Source organism: Poecilia formosa, unplaced genomic scaffold (assembly GCF_000485575.1).
Source record: "Poecilia formosa unplaced genomic scaffold, Poecilia_formosa-5.1.2 Scaffold108, whole genome shotgun sequence".
In the NCBI taxonomy this organism is placed as follows: Eukaryota; Metazoa; Chordata; class Actinopteri; order Cyprinodontiformes; family Poeciliidae; genus Poecilia; species Poecilia formosa.
In genome coordinates, this window is record NW_006800047.1 from 51,118 (window position 1) to 72,883 (window position 21,766).

The 21,766-nt window shown below is 40.9% G+C and overlaps 1 protein-coding gene across 2 annotated transcripts in view; it reads right to left on the reverse strand.

Annotated features, from left to right (window-relative positions):
- LOC103143339 (retinal-specific ATP-binding cassette transporter-like) overlaps positions 1-21,766 on the reverse strand; it is a 50,622-nt gene that overhangs the window by 16,747 nt on the left and 12,109 nt on the right. The window contains exons 10-39 of one of the 2 annotated variants that reach the window (XM_007559823.2): positions 20,806-20,945; positions 18,475-18,591; positions 16,583-16,780; positions 12,927-13,132; positions 12,676-12,852; positions 12,361-12,583; positions 11,626-11,847; positions 11,080-11,284; positions 10,906-10,983; positions 10,614-10,811; positions 10,110-10,287; positions 9,897-10,028; positions 8,643-8,782; positions 8,424-8,561; positions 8,119-8,297; positions 7,805-7,907; positions 6,668-6,873; positions 6,395-6,449; positions 5,877-5,957; positions 4,716-4,873; positions 4,438-4,562; positions 4,252-4,350; positions 3,972-4,161; positions 3,750-3,844; positions 3,611-3,643; positions 3,262-3,367; positions 2,188-2,262; positions 1,912-2,081; positions 1,596-1,773; positions 1,388-1,503 (exon numbers count right to left, since the gene is read on the reverse strand). In XM_007559823.2, the coding sequence (XP_007559885.1) occupies positions 1,388-1,503; positions 1,596-1,773; positions 1,912-2,081; positions 2,188-2,262; positions 3,262-3,367; positions 3,611-3,643; positions 3,750-3,844; positions 3,972-4,161; positions 4,252-4,350; positions 4,438-4,562; positions 4,716-4,873; positions 5,877-5,957; positions 6,395-6,449; positions 6,668-6,873; positions 7,805-7,907; positions 8,119-8,297; positions 8,424-8,561; positions 8,643-8,782; positions 9,897-10,028; positions 10,110-10,287; positions 10,614-10,811; positions 10,906-10,983; positions 11,080-11,284; positions 11,626-11,847; positions 12,361-12,583; positions 12,676-12,852; positions 12,927-13,132; positions 16,583-16,780; positions 18,475-18,591; positions 20,806-20,945 (4,321 nt within the window). The remainder of the gene's footprint in view (positions 1-1,387; positions 1,504-1,595; positions 1,774-1,911; positions 2,082-2,187; positions 2,263-3,261; positions 3,368-3,610; positions 3,644-3,749; positions 3,845-3,971; positions 4,162-4,251; positions 4,351-4,437; positions 4,563-4,715; positions 4,874-5,876; positions 5,958-6,394; positions 6,450-6,667; positions 6,874-7,804; positions 7,908-8,118; positions 8,298-8,423; positions 8,562-8,642; positions 8,783-9,896; positions 10,029-10,109; positions 10,288-10,613; positions 10,812-10,905; positions 10,984-11,079; positions 11,285-11,625; positions 11,848-12,360; positions 12,584-12,675; positions 12,853-12,926; positions 13,133-16,582; positions 16,781-18,474; positions 18,592-20,805; positions 20,946-21,766) is intronic. The other variant, XM_007559822.2, reaches the window with a different exon arrangement.

Sequence of the window (21,766 nt, forward strand, 5' to 3'; positions counted from 1 at the left end):
CTTCATATGTTATCAGTCTGTTAAAGGTAGTATTATTGATACCAGTACAATTTGCACAATGCCTGTTTTTTTTAGTTTTTCTCTTGGAAAAAGTTATTAAAAACAAGTTTTTGTCTAAATTAAGGTGAATTCATGGTTCCTTTTTCCACATAATGTAACCGGTAGTGTTTATGATAAAAAATAAATAAATAATAATTATGTGATCGGTATCGGTGATCGGTATCGGTGTATCGGCCCTCATGGTTGATCGGTATCGGTATCGGCAGGAAAAAACCTGATCGGCACATCTCTAATATATATATATATAATTTTTTTAATTTGATTAGATTGTCTCAGACTATTCAATCAATTATCCCTGATATTTTGCTTCCCTATGAGGCAACATTAATCCTCAATGCACTTAGGCATTCTCCAAAAGGAGAAAGACAGGAGAACATGCTGCTTCATGCAGCAGCTATACCAGAGGAGTCAATAAGAGGAGAGTGCAGTAACAGTTTTGATTAAACCTTTTAAACAATAGCAGGGGGGGAGGGAACTTTATCATCAACAAATGATTGAAAGAAAAAATGTGAATAAAGATTATTTGCTTATGTTTTTGGGAAGGAACTACATCATATTAGATTTACAGTGTTACCCAACAATGATTGGCAAACTATTAAAGACACTAAAAGTTATATCAGAAAATTAAATTAATTAAAACGAAATTGAAAAAAATTTGCAGCTCTTGATAAATTAACTTTAAAGTTTTTTGTTGTTAATTTTTTTCCCCTTCACTACCGTCCTACTTACTTAGCCTGATGGCAGAGTAAACTTAAACAGTGTCGTTTGTCACAGCTGCATTTGTTTAAACTGTTTAATTATCACTCTGACTGTAGATAAAGGTATGTTTAGGGGAGTTGGGATGTTCTTGTAGCTATGTTTAGACTGCTGGTATGTTCTCTTGTATTTTCCATTTAGTGGCCAAGATAAATGGGCACCTCTTATACCCAAGGTAAAAGACGCTCATGGATGACCAATAAAAAGTTCCTATACAGCTTGGAAAAATGAATAAAGTCAAAGTATTATCCACTTACTTTTACTAAAAAGGAGTTGTAGGAGCACTGAGAAGTGTTGCACCAGTGAATTTGTGAAATAATTATTTCTTGTAACATTATTTTGTGTGAAATGCAAACAGTAAGAAGGCTGGAATATTTTTTTTTTATATTTCTTTATCAGGGGTGCAAATAGTAATTGACATTTCCTCTTTGGGGCCAGGATTGCTCCTAAATAACCCAGTTGTGGTATAGTTACACTAACTTACTTTTCTGTTTTTGTTCCTGCATTTGAAAAAAAAAATGAAAAAAAAGAAGGACCTTTAAAACAGACAACAGAATTTAGTCCAACTCACCCATACAGCATGAGCAGGGCAATAAGGGGCTGCAGGTTGGCTGGTGAGGTGTAACACCTCTTATCGAAAAACAGGAAAATTTCCACCACCATCGCTGCACTGATGGAGTAATTCACCTGGAGGTAGTCACAGAGAGCCTCGGTTCAAGCTCTAATTACATGGCCTAGATTGTGCCAGCAATCTCAAGAAGGTAACTGGGCCACTGTACCATGTCCCACAGAAAGTTGGCCGTCCAATACACCAGCGGACTAACACCGCTGACAAACTGCAAGTGTTTGGCCTGAGTGACCCTCTCCTGGATGAGGTACAGGATGAAACTAGCTGGGACGAACGACATGGCGAAGATGACGCAGATGGCCACCACTGCGTCCACCGAGGTGGTGAGCCTGGAAAAGGAGAAGTGGGAGAGCTTTCATGAGCTGGGGTGAAAGGAAAACAAGATCATTTGCTGTGTTCTAATCACGATAGGCGAACAATTCAAGAAAATGGATGGAGGAAGAACGGTGAGGACGAAGGACACTCACACGGTGATCTCAGAGAGCTGCTCTTTGGTCAGGTTCAGAGGATGGTTGACGACTGTGATCCCGTATTCGTTCAGATCTGCTCCTTTTGGAAGATTTGCACGAAGGATGGCATTGTTGGCCACATTCATAAAAGACACCATGGCATGCCAGCCCTTATTGTTATACCAGACCTAGGAAAAACTGCAACTGATTACCATAATGTAGCATGTATCGTGTATTTCATATTTGATCCATATCTAGATAAATTACCCGACTGATGAGCTGTAAAGGACTAACCTTGACATTGTTTTCTGTTTCCATGTACCTGAGGAACTTCCCTATTCCTTTAAGTGTTTCTTTGGAGTATTGACCCTGAAAAAAAAGTTACCTTTTTAAAAGCAACAATATGTTAAAAAGGCTTTTAAATGGAAGTTAATCCAAACAATCCCATAAAATAATAGATTAAAGGTTTTAAGTAGTAGCTAACTGTCTTGGTTCCTTTATTCAGTATAAATTCAGATCAGCATATCAAGAAGAGCCAAGACCAAAATTAACTTTTATTTTCTTAAAATACTTTCAACGTCAAAATCATCTTGTTTCATCGATGTCATGAATTTCTAATTTATTGTCCTATTTGCATTGGACAGTGACTTACAAAGAAGCTAATAATAATAATAAACGTAAGAAAAACATAAGCAGAGGGCTGCGCACCACAAATTATCTTCCTGCGTGAAACAAGGAGCTACAGCAATATTTGTTCTCAGTATAAGACTTAAGATCAGACTTAAACTGAATGTCAGACTTCTGACTCTCTTACTGTCTTGATTCAGATAAATGCAAATTAGTTGGTCCCAAGAGCTGATCATAAGACTAAAGAAGACCATCTTAAAAAGAAAAAAAACAAACACTTTATCCGTCACAGCAGTTTGTGCAAATGCTATTTTATGGACCAAGTTTTATTGGTGAAACTATTTAGACATGATAATTTACAGGAGAAATTGAGAACAGATCATGTAAGCCAAATCTAGTCAGGGTGACTAAAAAATAGAAAGTTCAGACAGTGTAAAATACATTATCAGTACATATAATTTCTTTATGAAAACTAAAAGCTATTTAGCTATTTTAATTATTTTACCTTTTTGCACCACTTTTGGACAGTTATTCTCACTAAAAAGGGCTTACACTGTCAGTACATTTTCACTCAAAGATTTTTAGGTGCTGCACCACCTCCTTTCTATATTTATTTTTTAAATATCCATCAGTTACTCTTTAAATAACCACCTGAAACAAAAGAGATTGGAGTTATCTACTGCAAGAAACTACTTGTAACCTTTTAACACAATTTTATTTAACTATTCCTTTCAGCCTCACCCCAGTAAGGTTCAGAAGTTGTCCCAGTTGAGCTGCTAAGTCCTGAAGCGTCTTCGGCTGCACTCCTAAAACAGGAAGCTGTCCACCCACTGATATGCCTCCATACCTGGACACCACAGAAAAACCTCTTTATGAAACCTGCACAACTTCTCTGGTTTAGTTTTTCCTGCATCTAAGTCAGAGGAATAACGGCAGTAAACAATCTGACCACAAGAGGGAAATACAACACAAACAGTTACATCTGTCTGTGAATTGTATTTCAAGGTGAAATACATATATTTGGTATACTTACAATATAAATGTGATATTGTAAGTATATTTTCCACTGTGTAATATTGCTGGTATTTACCTCTGCTCATTCACCCAATATTTGCTTTTCAAGCTGCAGAGAGATCAAACAGAGATATTACATTATTTCACACGATTCCAATTAAGTCCTGCAATCCAAGTCTACATATTTTCATTTAAGGGCTTCAAAGCCTCCATACCTGGTCCTGATTAGGGTGGGATACGTTTTCACAAGGTAGTCAGAGATGTTCCTACCAGTAAGGTCAAACAGAACATCTCCAGTTGACTGGATCCTCTAAAAAAAAAAAAAACAAGAAAAGAAAAGAAAAAAAACGTGATTCTAGATTCTCATCAGATGATTTATCTAAAGTAATGTTTTGCTTTTCTGCACAAAAGTCTGGACATGTTCAGCACCAACCGACCTGTGGAGGCGGGAGGCCTCCAGCTCCTTCAGGACACACAGGGAGCATGGTGAGCTTCTTGGATGTGCTGCATTGGCATTCTGGAGAGGGTCTAAGAGGAGTCCACTTTGGGCTCTCCAGCATTTCTATCAAGGAAGGGTTGACCATCAGCATCTCCCACTCTGTGGTGATGTTATTGCACGGGAAATCTCTAGGATGGGATGAAATCGAGCCGTTCTGTGAGCCAAAGTATTCCAGAAAATAAACACAAGACGCATCCATAGCAATGACATCTACTTACTCCAAAGGTTCATCGGCCATGCAGCGGGTCCCAAAACCAGGCTTGTCAAGCAAAACCTCCCCAAAATATCTCATCTGTGCATCCATGGGACGCTCATTGCTGCAATGGAGAGATTTCAGTCTTCTAACTTCACGTCACTTCGTCTATTTTAGCTGAATTCAAAAAGCACAATGATTTTGCGTCCACCTGAAGAATGTGTACTGTCTCCCATACATCCAAGGAGTGAGCGTCACACTTGGATACTCTCCAAAAGGCGGGACTATGAGAGTAAACATCAGTGCCAAGAAGACAAAGCTGGCTGGAAGGACAATCTACCAGAACCAAAGAAATAATTACACTGAAACAATTGAAATGAAACGAAACAGTTCTGAAATGTGATTTTCAAACATATTCATACCGCTATGAAGCACATTGAGCATAATAAATAGCAGCTGACTTAGCATGAAAAATCACAGAAAGGTAACCTGGGCGATGAAGTCTTTGTAGGAGCGTGTGGCATGATGCCACCTCTTGATTAGCAGGGCCAGGACCTGTTTGATGATGAGACAGACGCCTCTGACTTGGTAGGATCCTTTACCTTCGCTGCCCTCTGGGAACTCATTAGGGCCATGGCCATTGGTCTCTGAAAAAGAAAACAGAGACCACGTTGGCATAAAGTAACTTCCACTAATATATTTAAAGCCGTAGCTACCCAAGCATTGAGTTCTAGATGCAGTAGTCAAAATCTATTGGCCAGCAAGGCTAATAGAGTTTACTATTTATAATACAATCATGCCAGAGGAAGTTGGTGGCTAATGGTGTGCCATGTTTGGAAGTTGTAGTTTCTGAGTTCTCAGTTGGAAATAAAACCAGACCTGAAGTTAGAAATCCTAGTTGGAAAGTCAAGCTTTCCCAGTCAGCCCTGAGTTCATTATCCAATATGGCTGCCATTCATATAAAACACAGTGAAACTTGCAAGTATAATCTATTAGAACTTCATTCGTTTTGTGTCTCATGGAAGAAGTGGAACACATACTGCTGTACAAAAACAATTTATTAGTGAACACATTAAATGGATCATCTTTTTGAGATTTCCCAGATCTCCGACTTCCAAGATAAATCAAATGCAGCATAAGCTCATTATAAATAGCTGGTCTTGTTGGCTACTGTGATGTGATGCTCATTGTGCTGTTGTCCTGCAAAACATACCAAAGTATATTTTTCAAATATAAAAATATCCTTTGTTCTGCTGTAGAAAAATTACCCAGATGCTAACAAGTTTAGCTTAATGACACACAAGCTAACAGCTAGCTTAAGGTGGAGCAAACTGTGGGTGTATGGGGTTAAATCCTATACCAATCTTTCAACAATGTAAATGGTGTCATGATGAGGTGTTGTTTTGTAGGAATCTCACATGTAGACAGTCTGGTTTTGTTTTGTACCAACCTCACCCTGGAAATTGCTGCCTTTTTACAATGATAAGCCTCCCAGGCATTGGCAACCTACTATCCGCCTTTGTTCTGTCTTAAAAAATGCTGTGACATTTGTCAGAATGTCACAGCATTACTTTCTCTTTCTTTAAAAACTCAGAGAACATGTTTGTCAGACAACAGCTGCAGTTGTTGAGAGCTGAAAGCCTTTGTCACCTTTTTGTGCCTCCACATCAACAGCCACTCTGTTGAATCCACTGAGACTAGCTCGAGAAATCTGTTGCAATGATTTCCTGTCTGAAGGTTTAAAAGAAATTATACAAAAGACAAGACACACAGGGTAGGAGGTAGATTGATACATGGTTAGAGCTAGAGTTGGATACAAAATCACTTTTTACAACAGTGGGGAGTTTATAAGGGGATTTTGTTAGTCATTTTGCCCCTTCGCCATTTTGTATTTTGTAAGGTTTATGAACTTTTTGTGCACATTTTTTTCTGGCCCTATTACACAAGACATTTTGTAAAGAAAATAGGTCAAATCCTATCTTAAAGATGTTTCTTATGCACTTTCACAACAGATAATCAAAAGTATTTTTTCTTTAAGTTAAGTGAAAGGTACTTGTAAGTTAATTGTTGGCAACAAGAACAAAATGGCAAGTTGGAACAAAATGTGGAACAAGGACACAAAATGGAGGAACCACTATTACTATTTTTTGCTTTTGCTTTTGAGATACCTTGACTACATTTCTTGTTGGTTGCATTCCCATTTGCTGTGACTTTCAGAAAAATCTGCAAGAAAGTAGATTCATTTCTTAGACTTAAGATTAACGGTGAACACTTTTTATTAAATAGATCCACACCTTTTTGGGTTATTTAAACTTTTATGTTCACTGCATTAGGAGGACTATTTAAGACATTGTAATGGACAGGGACCAGGAGATTTTTGATGGGCTTAAAATGTGACTGTAATTGGAAACTATAATTATTTTTCGATTAGTTCCACTGACCTCCTCCAGCGAGGTGTCGGACACACCAAAGCTGCTGAGGCCGATGTCCACCAGGGTTTCCTCCAGCTCCCTGAAGAGGCTGGCGTACGCCCGGGGCTGGAAGTCCCGATTCGGCAGCAGAAAGGTGAGCTCCTGTCCGATGGCCTCGATGAGCCGAGCCTGTGGAACGTGGTGGTGGACCAACGCTGTGATGCTTTCCATGTTACCTGAAGGTGGGTGGAAGAGGTAAGATGTTCCTTTTTCACCAGGATGGGTCAAATTAGTTTGAAGGATTTTATGGTCATTGCTATCCCGTCTTTAAAAACCTTAATATGTTACAGTGAACAATTTCCTACTATCCTGTAGTGCGGTTACTGACCACTGAAGACTAATAGAAATTTGAAACATAGTTTTATTCAAATATTCATAGAGACTTATCAATATGCTTGTTAGCAGTGCCAATTTAGTGCTGTCCTGCACTTTGAATGATAGTCAGTGAAGAAGAACATAGAAGAAAATCATTGACATTGCAAGTCAAACGTAAATCTGAATTTTTCTAAATAATAACTAAAACAGATGCGTTTTAGGTGTATCGGTTGACAGTGGACTGACTACGATCCAGTTCACTGCAAAAACACAAAATCTTACCAAGTAATTTTGGTTTAGTTTCTAGTGCAAATATCTTGATATAGTTGAAATAAGACAAAACTAACTTACAAGTAACTTTTTGTTTTAGTAAGAAATAGGAGCTTGTTTTAAGTAAGTAAATCCTTAAAATTGATGAAAAAGTTATTGTTCCACTGGCAGATTATTTCACATATAACAAGACATTTTTCCCATGTTACAAGTTAATTTATCTGCCAATAGAACTGGTACTTTTTCATCAATATTAAGAAATTATTTACTTAAAACAAGCTCCTATTTCTTGCTAAAAAAGTTACTTGTAAATTAGTTTTGGTGTCTTCAAGTATCTTGCTGAAAAGTTACTTTTGAGTTATTTTAGCTTATTTCAAGTTTACTAAGACATTTGCACGACCAAAATTACTTGGTAATATTTTGTGAAAGGACAGTAATCAAGAGATTACACTCCACTGTTTTCGTAACAGGAGAGCAGACTGACCACTGACCATACACATCACAATGAGGTGAATGTCTTACCATCCAGCTGTCTGTCTGGGGTGTGGCTTTCTTCCTGGTTGACTTTAAACTTCGAACATTTGGAGCATTTACACAAGCAGTCCTGTGTGCAGTCGCAGCTAGCCTGGTTGGTCAGATGAAGCGATACCAGGATTAAATGACCACGTTCAGGCAAAAACGAAAAACTGTACTTCTACTATACTGTTTTTTACACATCACTACAGATGTCAGTCAAGCTTGCTCTACATGACGTTAAGCATTTCAGCAGTTCTCACAGACTTTTCAATCTACTGTGTTTCAGACAAATAAACGCTTTCATTTTCCCAGTTCCTCACGTTAGGAGGCTCATGCTTCATCCTGCGAACCAGAGTGAGGTAAAAGCCTGCCCCAAAGCAGTTCTTCAGGAAGATGGGTGAGCCGCAGCAGTAAAGGCGACCCTGAGAGATGATGGCCACGCGGTCACTCAGCAGGTCAGCCTCGTCCATGTGGTGGGTGGACATGATCACGGTGCGTCCTGAAAACCACAAATCAAGACGAGTGATGGTGAGAGAAGGAAACATGGAGGGATGTTTGATGTATCACATAATCATGAATACGGGTGATAGTTTCCTGTGGTGTGAATTAGAATAATCTGTGTTACCCAAACGGTATTTGAGCAGTAGGTCCCAAATCGAGCGCCTGGAATACGGGTCAACCCCCGAGGTGGGCTCATCCAGGATCACCACCTTGGCTCCACCAACAAAAGCCAAAGCTACCGACAACTTCCTCTGCATTCCCCCTGGACGTCGAAACAACAGATAAATGTGTGTTTTCTTTGTGTGTGCCAGAGGGCAGGGATTGCACGCGATTCTAAAGAGACCTGAGAGATTCTGGGTCAGTTCGTCTCTCTTGTGAGGAAGGCCCAGATCCTGCAGCATGTTCTCCACCTCTTCCTCAGCCTCAGCTATCGGACGGCCTTTCAGCAGCGCGTAGAAGAGAATGTGCTCTGCCACCGTCATGCTGAGGAACAAGCAGCTGGTACAAATGAGTGCCACCGTTTTTTCCAACTTAAAACCTAAAACTTCAAAAGGTGCTACCACTTGAAGTTTTAGCTTGAAATTTCAAGTTGCAACTTCAATTTTTAATATCTTTCGTCGGGTTTATGTGTGATAGTACTGGACAATTGAGAGTTGAAAATACATGTTGGCTTTAAGAAATTATTTATGAAGGAAAGTGAAACTCTAGTGTCTGGTCTCCGGCATCAATCTAGATGCTCTGTGAAGGTTTGTTAGAAAATGTTAAAGAACAAACAGCATCATGAAGAGGCTCATCAAACAATTCAGGGATAAATTAGTGGAAAAATTTAAAGCACAGCTAGATTATAAAAAATATTTAATGGTTTTAAACCCCTATGAAGAGCTTTTTAATTAATTATCAAAAAAATGAAATAGCAGGACACCATGGCAAACCTACCACACCATGGCTGTCCGTCTAAAAGACCCAGGTCTTTTAGGAGAACATTATTTAATCAAAGAGTCAAAATGCCTATAGCAACAACTCAGGTAAGAGAATTGGAATACGAGGAAATTGTTAGTTTTGTACTCTACAAATTACTTCCCAAAGAAACCTTGTGTTTAAAGAAAGCTATGAAAGTCCTGTTTGCATTTTGGCACAAGCCACAAAGGTATGTGGGACAGAGTTGAAGAAAGTAGAAGACATTGAACTTTTTGGCTTACATGTAGAAGACTATGTAGGGTATAAAACAGCGTACAACACCATGTACAGTCCTCTCCCCATGGGGAACCGCAGCTGTGCCAAATTCATGGTCAGAAGGATAAAGAAACTGAATTGAGGTAACAGGAAGAGCTAAAAATAGGGCAGTCCTGGTGGAAAACCTGTTAGAGGTTTCAAAGGATTTGAAATGAGGGCAGGTGTCCATGTTCCAGCAAGATAAGAACCTCAGATATATGCCAAAAGTGTTGGGCTGTGACAGGAGATCCCAACACAATGCTTCAAGATTTGTGGTTGAGAAAAGCACAAATCTTTAAGGGTTGAATGTGAAATCATTTAAGGGTCAAGAATGTCTTTCTCAGAGCACAGCTTATGCTAGTTAAATACGTGAGAAGTGACATACTGCTGAAAAAGGATGTTGTACTGAGGACACATTCCCAGAGACATGCGAATGCTGTCCATGTCCGTGCGGATGTCTTTGCCGTAGATGGTGGCCGTCCCCGAGGTGGGAGGGAACATTCCAGTCAAGACTGACCTGGGACAAAGAGAAGACATAGACTCTCTCTTACGTTCAGCATTCCGCTTATTCTGCCAGCAGAGAGTCTAAGCGACATACATGGTGGTGGTCTTCCCGGCTCCGTTGTGCCCGAGAAAGGCCGTAATCTGGCTCTCGTAGAAGTTGATGCTGAGTCCGTCGACGGCCGGCGAGGAGCAGCTGCTGAATACCTTGACCAGGTTTTGGATGCAGACCCCCTTCACCAGATCTGCCGGCTCTGCCTCGAAGAACGGCTCCTCTGTGGACACCAAAAACAACTCTGTTTTTCCACCGTCTGGAGCGAGACTTTAAATGTCTCTGAGTTTAAACCGTGTTAGTTTCATGCAGAGAGTGAAACAAATGTGTTTTGTTGCCTAACGGTTGATGAAATCATGTGTCTGGAATGCAATACGGAGTCAAAAAGTCTACTGATTAACTAAACATGAGACTGGTAGGTGAGAGGTGTGAGTTTACAAATGTCAACAAGTTCAAACACACACAAGGTCATCAAGGTTCCACACAATGAATCCTGTCTGGGATGGAAAAGCACTCTGTAAGGCAGCTACAGTCATATTCTGGGTTTACCGTCCTTCTGGTTCTTCTCAGGCTCTGTGTGGCTGAGCTTTTCACGCTGATCATGATGTTCACATGAAGGTATGTCCTCCTTCTCCTTAGCTTGTGGTTCCACCTGCTCGGCGGTTTCTGCAGCAGCCTTTTTCTCTCCTTGCTCCTTGTTTGTCAGATTGTCGAAGCCTTTTTTCTCCAGTTCCGTACTGTAATTTCCTTTGGAAAAAGATAAAGTATCCTGGCATAATCACCCATATTATCTTGTGTAAAGTCACTAAAACATATTCCACGCAGGATAAGAATGAAATACCGGAGGCTGGGGCAACACTGTTGAGCCAGTAACATGGGAGCAAGGGGAAGTAAAAGGGGCGACCAATGCCGTACTGTCCTGTGATGACAAGAAGAAAACAAACAAAAAAAACCCAGAACCTTAGCACATTTGTATGACGAGAGCACACCTTTTGGTTCATTTCAACACACTGACCAGGGAAAACGTTGTCCAGGTACCAGGCCAGAGCAGCATAGAGAACCGTATCCAAACCCATCATGCAGATGGACGTGAGGAAGGAGAACTCGTCTCCCTCCAAAGGACTGGTCTGGATGTTGTCCCACTGCAGGCCCATCCCTTGCTCCTCATACCGGGATAGATACTCTGTGCCAAAGCCAAATGCCACTTGGGACAGCAGACTCTGCGTGATGAAGCATTGTTTAATCAGAATGGTCAAATCCTTTCCACCACTACTTGACTAGCATTTTTACTTCTCATGAAAAATGGGCTATGGTGTATGTCATATCAATAGATTCTCCCATTCAGCCTGTCGGTTTAAGGGTGTGGTCATGTATTGGTAAGTTTTGAGTTAGGCCAATGGCATTTTCATTGATGATAACTCTATGCCCTTATAATGCTGCTTGTGGTTGTAAAGTGACAAGATATTTGGAGGTTTAAGGTGGATAAATTCTTTTTCAAGGCATCTATCTGCTTATCGATTAAAAGAGAAATACAACCGTGTTTTGAGGTGGAGGCACCCACCGCCATGATCTTCATGTCTTTGGTGATGCGTTCCTGCCAGGTGAAGCAGAAGATGTGCGGCAAGTAGAGGGCGAAGTAGATGATGCCGCAGCAGGCGGCTGCCAGGTTGGCCTGGTTAAAGAAGATGCTGAACAGGAAGCACTGCATGATGGTGGCAGTGGTGAATGAGAGCAGAAAGAGGAAGAGGATGACAGGGTCGCTGTAGTTCAGAACCCTCCCTCCCTGAAGACAGGAAAGAAACACACACGAGGTTCAGATACTGTAATCGTATCAACATGTGTGTTTTGCTTTGGTCAATCAAAAAGACAACATCATCATCATTCTCTTTCTTTGTAAACAAAATGTGGATATTTTGGCGTGACAGTGATCCACATAATGTCCACAAGGGGTCGCATAAGCCCACCGTATTAAAATAAAGAAGGTGCTGTTTCTGCCCGCTTTTAATCATTTACAAGTCCTTTGCTGCAAATCTCGTAGAACTCTGACATAATCTTCGTGATGTCATGGTATCAGTCACTCTGACATTAATGATTTACTGAGAAAGTATGCATTAAGTGAGCTATTAATATCAATTCAGTTGTTCCAGAAAAAAAGAGAGATGACTGACTGTAGAATGGTTTACTACTTGGCGTTTATGATCTGTGAAGTGAGTTTATATCGAAAACAGACAGGGGGATAAATTAGATGATTCAGGTGGAAGACATGCAGGCATGGAAGCACAAATGTGAAGCTCACCATGATGATGGCGGTCAGTAGAGCTGTGCTGGTGCCCATCATGAAAAAGCTGTCAATAAACCAGGTGGACCAGATGACACCATTGGTGACCCCGATGGTTTTCAGGGTCTCCTTCAAACGGAGTTCCTTCTCCAGAACTATGCTCTTAACTACCATAGACACGGAGTAGACCCAGGCCAGAACCATGAAGATGGGGAAACAGCGGTTCAACGTCAGCATGAAGCTGGAGGAAGGAGATGGGAGAGAGGAAAGAAATGATATGGAGGACCTACTTATTGACAGACGAAGTGTATCAAACGAAATGTTTCCACTCACAGGTCATCCACGTAGCAGGGGTAGGGGAACTGCTGTAGGTAGACACCGAGAGGCCACTCTTTTCCTGTGTGAGTCCTGATAATCCCATGCTCTATGATGTCCTGGAGGTAGGCAAAGCCACCCCAGATGTAGCGGAAATCATCCATAGGATCAGCTCTGGGGCCCGGGTCCCAGTACCTGAGAAAAGCGAACACAGATTTTAAATCCTATGTTTTTTTCATACCTACAATCAGCTGGAAGCCAAATCTAACCTGTCTTTGACTTTGTTGGTGCGCTCCACTATGTCGATGTCCATTCGGATCTTGAACTTGACATGAGGTGGAACGCTGGTGGTCCAAGAGAACATGTTTGTAAAGACGAGACCCGCCCAGAACTTGCCTCCCTCCAACAGGTCCAAGGCCCGATGAGTGACAGCGTCTTCATCAGGTAGAGGTATGAATTTATCAAGAATTAAACACTGTCAGAGAGGGAATAAAAGAGAGACAAGCATCCATTAGGACATAGATAAGAGTAAAGCCAGAATGGAGTACAATGGCACCGACTTTCAGTTACAATGCTGAACAGAAGTTAACCACTCAGTTTAGCATGCTAGCATGCTAATATTACAATAGCAATATCAAGTTGTTTAGCAGTTAGCCTCTCAGCTTACCATGTTAGCATGCTAATATTACAATGGTAATGTGAAGTTGTTCAGCAGTTAGCAGCTCAGTTTAACATGCTAGCATGCTAATATAACAGTAGTAATATCGAGTTGTTTGGCAGTTAGCATATCAGCTTAGCATGTTAACATACTTGCTTTTAATCCCAGCTAATTGTAATTCAATTGGAATTTAATGGATATGACTACAATTCATTCTGTTCAGTGTGAAACAAGACAGCATTTTATTTACATTACAAAATGTAAAATTATTTTACAGTTTAACTAAAAGACCATTTGTAGTAAACTGCAAATGTTTCAAGGTCATGGTTCTTAATCTCTAGTACCACAGGCAGCACATGGGCTGCTGTTAAAAGTACACAAAGAAAATGTTGGTGTCAAATATTTGAGATGTTAATGCCAGTCACGCAAGCATAACCCTGAATAACTCATTTGAAGGGTAAAAATATGATAATTTTGTATTGAAGGGTTCTGTTGTTGTAATGCTATCTTTGCCAGAAAAGAAGTTGTGGACTGGCTGCCATCATACAGCTGCTATTGCTTCAGCAATGTCTCCAGCGTGGCTCAAAAGATGAAAAGCCCACAAATACCAGCGCTGGCCCAAGACTCCGCAGACCCCTTACACATTTGCAGAGGCGTTTGTCTCATTCCTGAAAAGCGTGTCCGATGAAACCATTCAACGAAAGCTCATGCAAATAAGGACGGCTGTGGTCCAAAAGGAATCCCTCAAAACAGCTATTTACCACCGAGGCTACCGACAGTCCTCCTCAACCCAAAACACACACACACAAACACCATTTGCTTTGAAAACACAGATATACACCTAAAAAAAAAAAAAAGGGTCTGGATGCATTTGAGCAATTTCAGACTTAACAATATTAATAAACAAGTGACATTTAGGGGAGAATCTCTTTGTTTATGGAAATTTTCCCCAACACGAACAGTGAAGTCTCTTCAGGTGGTGTGATATGCAAACATGCCACCAATGTGAGTGAGCCAACCGTTCAGCTCACGGTTATTGTTGAGGCTTTATAAAGGATAGTCGATGGAGTGACAGCTGTGTCTAATCAGCCTCAGTCGCTCCCACTCTTCCTGTCAAACTCAAGTGCTGTAAGCTTCAACTTGGACAAAAACAAAGTGCACCCACCACCTACCCAGCCTTGTATCCAGGTACACCCCCCTGTCCTCAACCCCTTCAGGGCAATATACTTCTCATTCTGATGAGCCTCTGCAGTAAAAGGGCCAGTTTACTCTTTTGTCTTAAATGCATTCCCCCCTACTAATGTAGATGACCCTTATAAGAAGCGTTACGCAAGGGTTTCTCTTTGTTTTTTAACTTCTACTCAATCAACATGAAACAAAACAGAGTGGCCAGCTGCTTTGTAGCTTTGGCTCATGCCCACCTGGGTGGACTACCACATTTCTGTACAAAGGGAACAAATTGGAGAGCCAAGAATCTCCTAAAAACGTCAAGAGTAGTGCTTAGAGCACAGTGCTTAGCTTCCAGGGCATTAAGCTCGACAAGGCTTGATTGGATTATTTTGTGAAAAAGGCCTGACCTGGAGCCTGACATTTCCAGAGGAACATAATGGCAGTACTGTCCAAATTCTTACCATCAAAGTCACAAGAGAGAATGGGGAAAAATTTGAATAATTGTCCTGAAACTTTAGGCTTATCTGGAAATTTGGGGCGCTGTTGGGATGTGTTTGTGTCAACACCAGACCAAAACGTCTGATTCGGCGAAACATTTAGATTGACAATTTCCAATTAAAATACATCAGAGGTCGTCTTTTAGCACAGCTCAGTGTAACCTCGTGGGAACCACAATGAAGTTAAAGTACTGCTAGACCTGACAAGCTAATTAGAACAAACCCAACAAAGTTTTGATTACTTGAACTTTGCTTAAACAGAAAACAGATTTTAAGAAACTCAAATCAAATTCTGACAAGGAAGACCAAAGAGAAAACTACTGAAAGGCTGAAATACCAGCAAGCCTAATAAAAGAGCCTGTATGCAGACGAGAAGGTAAAGTTTCAAAATCCCACATTGAAGAGACTACTGGCTCAGTGTTTTATTGTTGGCTATCATAAATACAGACGTGCGCGGAACAACAAAGACGCTACTGCAAGGTGTAATCAAGACAACAGGTTAGGAGGGGGATACATAGTCATGCTTGCCATCCAAGCATGAGAATGGGTATCAAGGCCACTTAGGAAGCCCAGATGAGCAGCTAACCTGAGAAATAAGATCATGACTAAGCTGGAAGGGCTTAGGTTCTTCGGCAAGGCTAAGAACAGAAAGTAAATGAAGTTGTAGTAGCGTAAATGTAGCCCTTTGCTGTGTACCCACTGCAAAGTGATCCTACACTACAAATTACAGGTCACCTCTCAGTGGCAGCGGTGTTCCTACAGGCAGCCAGGTGGAAGCTAACATCAAGGCAACATGGAGATAAACTATCCAGCTGCCAGAACAATAATTAAAACGTTCATCGCAAAGAAGTTCTGACCAAAGGGGAACTTACACCAACGCACATCTACCTAATTGGAACGGCATGTTCTCTTGCCTTTCCCATTTTGAAAAGAGAATAGAAGAAATATACCTTCAGAACATTACACTACTATTAAGACTGCCAAAAAATGTGAAAATCACCTCTTAGATTTTCTTCTGTAGGTGAAAAATATACTTAAAGAACAGAAGATTATGCTAGTTTGATCATAATTAAGGCATAATTTCACACATTAAACGCAAATTATTAACAGATATAAGCATTGCTAATCACCTGCTGAAAAGGTGACCATGTAACATGACCAAAGAAGACATCTACAACATATTTCCAGTTTGTTTTTTGTTTGATTTTATTTTTAGGCTGATAAAATCCCAGCCTAACATGTCAAACAAGAAACTATGTGAGCGTCCTCAGAAATGCTTGCATGGCAGGCCAAAAATGTTAAAAGACAAGAAGGATTTTGCAAGAATGTTAATCCTCTAAATAAGAACAAAAAATCTACTAGCTGTACAAAAGCTCTCTTGTCTTGCAGAGACACTATTACTAATTTCAGATCATGCAGGATGCTTCACTTTTTCTGCCTATATTTTAAGAAATAAAACTATTAAATGTGAGATTAATTGTTTTTTGGGGGGGGGGTGGTTTTTTTCTTTAGCAAGCTAATCAAACGTCTGAAGAATAAATTGGTGCTCTCTGCAAAGTGGCAGATAATATAAAATGCGCTACTGTGGTTTCTTACTCACATCCCCGTACTGATTGAGCATCCGAACGACCCGGTCAGTGAGGTTGAAGACGTCTCGCCAGTCAAAGTCGGGCATGTCGTAGCGCCGCTCCTCTGGCGGCCCGTTGTGCAGGAAGTTGAGGATGTGTTCAGAGGAGAACGGCGCGTCTTCCAGGCTCCTGTCTATAAAATCCATCACGGAGGGATTGCGGATGGTGTCCTGAAATAAAATAAAGTTTTGAGCTTAATTTGAAAAATGTACAGATCAATTCATGGGTTTACATGCACTGTAGAAAGAGACATGTTTAGATAAATGTATTCTTTTTGCAAAATGCCACAGTAACAAAAAAGAAAGTGTGCGATTATGTTTTTGTTTTTTAAATTCATATGTGGAACCTACTAAAATTATGACCCCGTCGGAGCATTGTGAAGCCACACCACCAAGAATGATTTTCTTTCTTTTTGTAGGTAAATTAACAGCTTTTGATCACAATTTCCAGAGACTGAAAGGCGCAGTTTTATCTGCTCATGCAGTTTCAGTATTAGAGAAGTATAAACATTGTAGAAATATTCAGCCACTATACTTTTCAGGAAGGAGAAATGTTCTGTATCCCAGAATGAACATTAATTAAACCTGTTTAAAAATGTGAAATGTGCATATTAACTCCTAAACAAAGGCAAAATATCTTGTAAGAATGTTGTCTGAAGCTCATGAGAGAGAGAAAGAGAGAGAGAGAGAGAGAGAGAGAGAGAGAGAGAGAGAGAAAGAGAGAGAGAGAGCCCTCCTGAGCAAAACAGCTTCGTTATTTACATGTCCTGAAATGCCACTCAGGAAGGAAGATGTCATGACTCAGAATCAACATAAACAGGCTGCCTGGCATTTGCAAATGTACACAGGGACAAAAAAAAATCTGCATTTCAGAAGAGATTTTCTTTTGGTATGTTTAAACTAACATTTAAGTGTTTGGAAGAACTTGGAGGAAAAAAAGGGCAATGGCTTCCTAACTGTGATGTTTGACAGCATCATGTTTTGTGGGTGTTTTTGCTGCAGCAGGAAATTAGATTTGCATCACGAGGAAAGAACATTGAGTGGAAATATTGAAGAAATACCTCATGACATCGGCCAGGAGGTGAAAGTTTGGACACAAATGGATCTCCCAAGTGGGTAGTGACCCTAAACATGCAGCCAAATTAGTGACAAAGAGGCTTAAGGTCAACAAAGTCAGTGTTCAGGAGTGGCCACCACAAAGATCTCCGTCTCATAGAAAATTTGTGTGCAAAGCTGAAAGGATGTGGGCGGGCAAAGCGGCCTACAAACCTGACTCGGTTATATCACTTCTTCCAGGAGGAAGGGGCCAATGTGAGAAGTTTGAGGAAGGATATTTAAAACATTTGGCCCAAGTCATGCAGTTTAAAAGGCCGTTTCACCACTGATACTTGCAAACAGTTAAAAGAAATCTTGTTTTTCTGGCATTTAGCAAATAGAAATAATGTTCTCAATCCTAACTGACCTGTAAAACAGGATAAATTTGATCAGATTTACCTTCTGAGAGTGAGAAGAAAAAGATGTGTTATGTATATGGAAATATCTGGTTTCAAGCAGGCGTAAATCTGAACAATGACCTAGTTTTGCATTTTGATAAATAAACTGGAAAGCAAAAGAGATGAGTCATTGTAGCGAGAAAATTCTCCATATTCGAGCAGGAACTTTAATCTAAATGGTCAGAAGCTCGGGATGAAATAACATCATTTATCAATTTATTCAAAGGCACAATAGTTGGGCATTGAGTTTCAGCTGAATGGCAGCAGTGATAAAGATCGTCATCGTGCACATCTCCCATGTCACAAGGAGCAGATCTGGTGCGAGATAAACTCGCAAGTTATTTATTCAGCCAGACTGCAACGCTGTCCCACCCGGATCATCTTGACTTGGACTCCATCTTGGAAAAAAGCCCAGATCTGAGGAGCCACTTCCTCCCAGGCCTTTCCCATCGTCCTCAGTCTCTCCAGCTCCTCAAACGTTGTGTTTGCCTGCAGCGGAGGAGAAAGTGAGAAGCTGAACATCCCCTAAAGAAAATATAGAGAGATGCATTCAGGTTGCAGGAAACACTGGTAGGAGCGAATAACACCCAAACCCAATCCAAACTTGGACTCAAAGCTTGGACGCTTAAAAACACACACACGCATGCACGCAGTCACACATACACCCTAATCTCCCGCTACATACCATTCCCACATCAAACTGTGCGAAAACAAGCTTTGCAAAGACAACACGCGCATTCTCCCACAAAGAATTCCCACCCGCTTTTACAGATAACCTGCGACGAAGGCCTTTTCGGTGCCAGATCGTCAAATATTTACTGCACGCTTATCGTTCAGAACCCCGCATGTGTACAGTGCTTTGTGTAGGCGCGCACCCAAGGTCGGCTACTCCGGCATTCAGTCATGTGCAGTGGGGGGGATAAAAGCACTCAAGAGTACACCCAATTAAACGCCTTCCTCTTGTGTGTGTCTGATTTCGGGTGACAAAGGGGACAATGGAGCCGGGGGGTGACAATGGAGGCCGCTGGTGACGACTGGCTGAATGCATTCAGCCGGCCCAGTGAATCCCAGTCAGGTTCCCACAACCGGGAGCTTCCTCATTCCATGAGACACTTCAAAACAGCAGGCGACAGAGGAGGAGAGGGCGGACGGGGAGGCTCCTGAAAGCTGATTTTGTAAAAAAAAAAAAATTGAGTAGGAGCTAAGATGTGGCGTGTTCTGACGATGGAGGAATATTTGAAGTTTGAGGATATATTCAGCCTTTAATTGTGTATACTAAAAATCCGACAGACATGGCTCGGGTACAGCAGGATGTAGATAAGACCAATGTAGCTCAATATTCTGCGAGAGCAACCACGTATGACGACAGCATGGTCCTAAAACACAAAGTTCTTGACCAGCATTTCCTTGAAACACTCTGATGCATGACAACAAAGAGCCGCCAGAGTCTTTGTTTTCCCCTCCTGTAAAGTAATGGATTAACCCAGTGGTTGTCACATTCTTAGTGCAATTAAGATTCCAGCTGAGGCAAGAGGAAAACAAAGAGGTCTATAAAGGGCTGGGTAGGAACAAACATGAGGGTGTGTGACCCTTTCTACACACTCTCACGTCTTTAAGGAAAAGCCACGGCGGCGTAAGGCACATCTAGAAAAGCGGCGGTGCCAATGGACTGGGCAGCAGTCAACACCGCCGATCGGTTTGTGTTCTTCCATTGCGACCAAGCCAACCATGACTGCCTGTACCCACCTCCCACCCAGAGACTTAACGGCGTTGACAAACACTTATCTACATCTAGATACAAAGGCCTGGACACGCCATGGGGGAAGCTGATCACTTTTTCTGGGGTGGAAACGCATTGTTCACCGCATCAGAGGAGCCAGCGCTGAAGAGAAACACAGATAGGGACGTCACCGAGATGTCTGGGTGGCCATATTCATTTATCTTTCTAGGTGTCGTGTTTGAGTGTCTTTGATGTTTCTGGTTGCTCCTGTGCATTTCTAGTTGTATGTTTTCAATCGATCTAAACAAATCAACTCTCAATCAGATTTCCTCAACCATAAAAGCTTTCCCCCCAAAAGATTTTTCCTATTTATTTCGGTACGGCCACAAACTTGAACATATTTTATTAGGATTATATGACACACCAATGCAATATACAGCACAATAAAATATTTTGCATTTAGCCAAAATAGAACCAATATTTGATGAAGAGTCAATATAGATCCTTCTTTTGGTGTATTTCTCTAGCAGTTTTGAACATCTGGACACTCAACCTCAGTCAGATTGGATGGGCCGAGTCTGTAAGGAAAATATTCCCAGTCCTGCTGAGTACAGAGTACAGACTCGAATTTGAGTCTGTACTTTGATTAAGCCATTCTAGAGTCTGCACATGTTTGGATCTAACTTATTCCCCTGTGGCTCTGAGTCTATGTTTAATCTTGCCAACATCTGCTCCAGTATTTATGTTTCATATGAAGCTCCAGTAAAATATATGCAAGTCTGCGGTTGTAGCTTCATAAAACGTAAAATAAAAGGAATTTAAATTACACCGTAACGTAAATTATTATCAATGCTTAAATATTACAACCAATAGAGAAAGATTAAAGTCATAAAAATAACTGTATATACCCAAATAATTTTAATATATAAAGAAAAATACTAACAATGATATATTAAAAATCAACATAACAGCCATTTGCTTACATTTCTTATGATTTGCTTGACAGCTGGTGAGTCTGGAGCGTAGAGGATCCGACCCATCAGCATTGGCTTCACAGAGTTCCACACAATCCATGTGGCAGGACTGGACTCCAGTTCCTTCATCAAGTCATTGCAGAAAGGAGCTGAGACAAATAGTTATCAGTCAGCTGATGTAACAGAGGAAGTCAGTTTATTATTAAATTACCAAAACACACAGATTATGACAACAGGCATCATGAAACAGAAAAGGATTTCTCAAACTACAAATGAAAACATTGGAGTCACCTACAATCCAGGAGCAACAGTTTATAAAGCCAGAAATTTCTTTCCTTTTTTTCACCTGCATTAGTAAACCACCAGCTTTAACCAGATAGTTTTTATTTCAAGCAATCTGCATGCCGCAAACAGCGATGGTTCTTAAGAATCTTAAGTCCTTTTTGCTGCTGAAATAGACATAACTAGAGGGAGATCTGAACCTTAAAGGGGAGGTTTTGTGTATTTCCAAGCCACACAGCACCAGTTTACAGCACAATCAAGTAACTATATGACTAAAAACAAATTTGACTTTGTAATTTAACACCTTGAAATTGGGCCTCTGTCTCTTTAAGAAACTCCAGCTCTTTCTGACACTCCACCTTCAGGAAATCATTCCAACATGGCTCCTCTATTAACCCTTTAAAACCATTTACCAGCATTGCACTGAGAAACAGCTCGTCTAATGAGCTCAGCGGAAGGTGCAGCTCCACTAGGTGTTTGCTAATTGCTGCTGGCTAGTCTGAAGGAGCTGAGTTGGCGAGTTGTGGGAGTTGGAAACTCTGTGAGGCGGAAGCTTGGAAACTGCAAGTTTTCGAGGAGGAGCTTCATCTCAAAGGCGGGGCTAGGTCCCCCCAGGCGTTTTGCACAGCTGAATGGTTTCCATGGAGATAAAAGGATTCCTCAAACATGCATGAAAGTAATGACATTA